At 38.5% G+C, this 3,965-nt stretch overlaps 1 protein-coding gene across 10 annotated transcripts in view; it reads left to right on the top strand.

Moving 5' to 3' along the window:
• LOC106875408 (serine/threonine-protein kinase PAK 1) overlaps positions 1 to 3,965 on the top strand; it is a 189,948-nt gene that overhangs the window by 176,075 nt on the left and 9,908 nt on the right. For all 10 annotated transcript variants that reach the window (XM_014923521.2, XM_014923522.2, XM_014923523.2 and 7 more), the window contains 2 exons: positions 378 to 477; positions 2,426 to 2,522. In XM_014923521.2, the coding sequence (XP_014779007.1) occupies positions 378 to 477; positions 2,426 to 2,522 (197 nt within the window). The remainder of the gene's footprint in view (positions 1 to 377; positions 478 to 2,425; positions 2,523 to 3,965) is intronic.

Raw genomic sequence — 3,965 nt, 5'->3', positions numbered from 1 at the left:
ATATATATATATATATATATATATATATATATATATATATATATACACACACACATAAACATCAGCAGCATTTAATGTCTGTTTTCCATGCTGGCATGGGTTGGGCAGCTTGACAGGAGCTGGCAAGGCCAGGGCCCACCCCTATAGTTTGATAATTGCCAATGCACAAAACTCTCAGTCTGTTGTTTCTATTAAATATTAATAAAAAATATGCATATACTCATATTCAGAATTCTAGTTCTCCTGTCTGCGTCACCATTCCTATCAGATACACACTATGTTTGCTTGTGTATAAGTCATTGCATTTTATGCTTAATTTTAAATGAGACAAAAAGAACATAATTATCCTATAATTGTCATTTTCTCTTTATTTCTAGTGTTTGCAAGCCTTAGAATTTTTACACGAAAACCAAGTGATTCATAGGGATATAAAAAGTGATAATATACTTCTTGGCATGGATGGTAGTGTGAAGTTAAGTAAGTATGAGTTAAATACATGTCATTTGACTAGATACCATGTTGTACACCTGTTGTATCATATGCCAAACAATTGTTGATGATGGAATTTGTTGATAACCTAATTTATATTTTGATCATTTTCATTGATATTATTGTCTTGGAAATTATATATCTCTTGTTATTCTACTTGCTCTGGTGTCCTGCCAGACAAAACATGTCTATAAAATACAAGTAATCTACCATTGGTAAAAAAATCCTCTCCTTATAGCACACAGATTGAGTCCAAGTATATTGGTTAAGTATACTGTATATTCTGTCTTATGTATGAGGGAGTGCTGAAAAGTTCTTGGCTTTGGGTAAAAGAAAGTAGAGAAAGATCAGTTAATTATGATTTTATCCAACATATTCCCCTCTCAAATTCACACACTTATTGCAGCAGTCCTTCAGTTTTTCTAAGCCCTGTAAAAGAACTTGGGAGGTTGGTCCTCCAACCTGGCCTTTCACAATACCCTTAAAGCCAGGAACATTTCACTACCCTCTCATATCTACTTTAAAACAAATGGATAATCTAGAATAGTGTTTCTCAAGATGGGTTGCATACCCCACTAGTAGGGCATTGGTTACTTCCTAGTAACAAGTGAATAGGGCACAGCCAAGGCTGTGCGGCTAAGAAGCACTCTTTTCAATCCCACTGCACAGCACCTTGGAATGTGACTTCTACAATAGCCCTGAACTGGCCAATGCATTGTGAATGAATTTGGTTGGTGGAAATTGTGTGGAAGCTTGTTGTGTGTGAATATAATGTATGTGTTTTTATGTTTGTTCCCTGTCGCTGCCTGACGATTGCTCTTGGTTTCTGTACATCCCTGTAGCTGAGTAGTTCAGCAAGAGACCAACAGAATAGAACAACAAACGTTAAAAATAAGTACAGAGTCAAAATGTTTGCCTAAACCCTTTAAAGAAAAACTCAAGTTTTAATTAAAACTTCTTAAGTGTTCCCCATCATGAGCTGTATTCATGATGGAGCACTAGGCAAAAAATATGTTGAGAAACACTGATCTAGAAGTTAGTAGCCACAATAAAGAATATAGACTAACATAACAGATAACTCCTTTTCCATTTGGCACAAGGCCTGCAATTTTCTGAGCGTGGGCTAGTCGATTACATTATCCCCAATGCTCAACTGGTGCTTATTTCATCCAAAAAGGATGAAAGACAAAGTACAGCTAAGCATTTTGTCCTGCATGCTAACAATTCGGCCAGCCTTTATAATAATTCGATCAAGGAATTTTGTTGGTTTCAAATGTTGGCACAAAGCTAGCAGGTTTGGGGAATGGGGCTAAGTCTATTACATCAACCCCTGTGTCACTCTGGTACTTATTTTATCAACACCGATAGGATGAAAAGCAAAGTCAACTGCAGTGGAATTTGAACTCTGAACATAAAGAAAGATGAAGTGCCTCTAAGCATTTCGTCCAGCACACTAACAATTCTGACAACTCACCTCCTTGTAGGCTAAGATAGTAAGGAGTAAAGACCCCCTTCAGTCAGGAATGACCATGGGATTGCACCTAGAAAGTTACCCTCAAGTCCAGGCAAGGTTGTTTATGGAAAACCAGCAGTTGCCCATGCATACCAGCCTCCCTTCCTCATGCCAACAATGTTATCCGAGGGAAAGGCAAAGGCTGATGCAACGTCACTGGTGCCCAGCTGTAACTCATTTCTACAGCTGAGTGAACTGGAGCAACATGAAATAAAGTGTCTTTCTCAATAACACAACATACAACTCAGTCTGAGAATCAAACTCACTACCTCATGATTGTGAGCCTGACACTCTGACTACTGAGCCATGCACCTTCAAACATAGTAATAACACTATCAATAAAAACAAATTTGTAAGAACGCAAAATGTTTTGTTTATTTGTACTAATTGTTTTCCCTTTTGTTATTTTTCCAACCTGTTTAGCTGACTTTGGCTTTTGTGCCCAGTTATCTCCAGAACAAAGTAAAAGGTCTACTATGGTCGGGACCCCATATTGGATGGCCCCTGAGGTGGTTACACGGTGAGTTAAGTCCTTTTTCTCATTTATAATCTCTGTTGTATTAATAGATGAAGTCAATTGTATATTTAAACAACACAGTAGATAATTCCATGAAAACAGCACAGTTGAGCATCATTATTATCATTATCGTCATCATTCAATGTCCACTTTTTCATGCTTGCTTTGGTCAGGCAGAATTTGTTGAGTTAGATTTTTTTTCTGTGGCCAGATGCTCTTCCTGTCACCAACACTCGCCTCTTTCCTGACAAGGTAATATTTCCCCACAACTAGACACGTTCTTCACAAAAGACTAGAAATAAACTACATTGTTTGTAAGATGGTGATGTTAGTTTACAACCATCTTGTGATGTCACACACATATCATCATCATCATTTAACGTCCATTGTCCATGCTGGCATGGGTTAGATGGTGTGACCAGAGCTGGCAAACCAGGGGACTGCATCAGACTCCAGTTGGTTTTTGCATGGGTTTTACAGCTGGAAGCCCTTCCTAACTCCAACCACTTCACAGAGTGTGCTGGATGCTTTTACCTACATATGTACATACAATGCACTTCTTTTCAGTTTCTGTCTACCAGGTTCATTCATAATGTTTTGTTAGGCCAGGGCTATAACAGAAAATATTTCCTCTAGGTGTATATATATTTGCGAGTATTGTGAGTGGTGTTAAATCAGCCAAATCTTCATGTTGGTAGTACTTCAAAGTGAACGCTGTTGTTCGATTAAAGTCCAGGCTGCAACTAAACTTTCAATATCGGCATGTTTCACTGTTGAGCAGGAGAAAGTTACATACATAAACTAAGACACACACAAACATACATTAACACACACCTGAAGCCTATCTCTGTCCCTGTGTGTGTCAGTCGTCACAAAAATGTATGTATACTGACAGACACATACACCATCATACACATATACTTGTCAGTCATCAGCTTAACATGGGCAACGAACGTGCAAACACTCTCATATAGAAAATGTGACGTCATTGTCGTTGTGGTGGTGATATAAAATGTTTACAACGGGGTAACTAAAAGAAAAATGACAATTTTTGTAATGCAAATATATGAATGAAAATATTGTTTATTAGGTAGCCAAAAGCCTACTGAATCTTTTAATACCCCATACGTTAAAATCAGCTACTTAGTTTTGGAATGCATAAGGAACATACACGCGCACACACACAAATTCTCTCTCTCTCTCTCTCTCTCTATATCATCATCATCATCATCATCGTTTAACGTCCGCTTTCCATGCTAGCATGGGTTGGACGATTTGACTGAGGACTGGTGAAACCGGATGGCAACACCAGGCTCCAGTCTGATTTGGCAGAGTTTCTACAGCTGGATGCCCTTCCTAACGCCAACCACTCAGAGAGTGTAGTGGGTGCTTTTACGTGTCACCCGCACGAAAACGGCCACGCTCGAAATGGTGTCTTTTATGTGC

This window comes from Octopus bimaculoides, chromosome 19 (assembly GCF_001194135.2).
Source record: "Octopus bimaculoides isolate UCB-OBI-ISO-001 chromosome 19, ASM119413v2, whole genome shotgun sequence".
NCBI lineage: Eukaryota > Metazoa > Mollusca > Cephalopoda > Octopoda > Octopodidae > Octopus > Octopus bimaculoides.
Note: the sequence above shows the minus strand (reverse complement) of the source record. Positions and strands in the feature narration are given on the sequence as shown.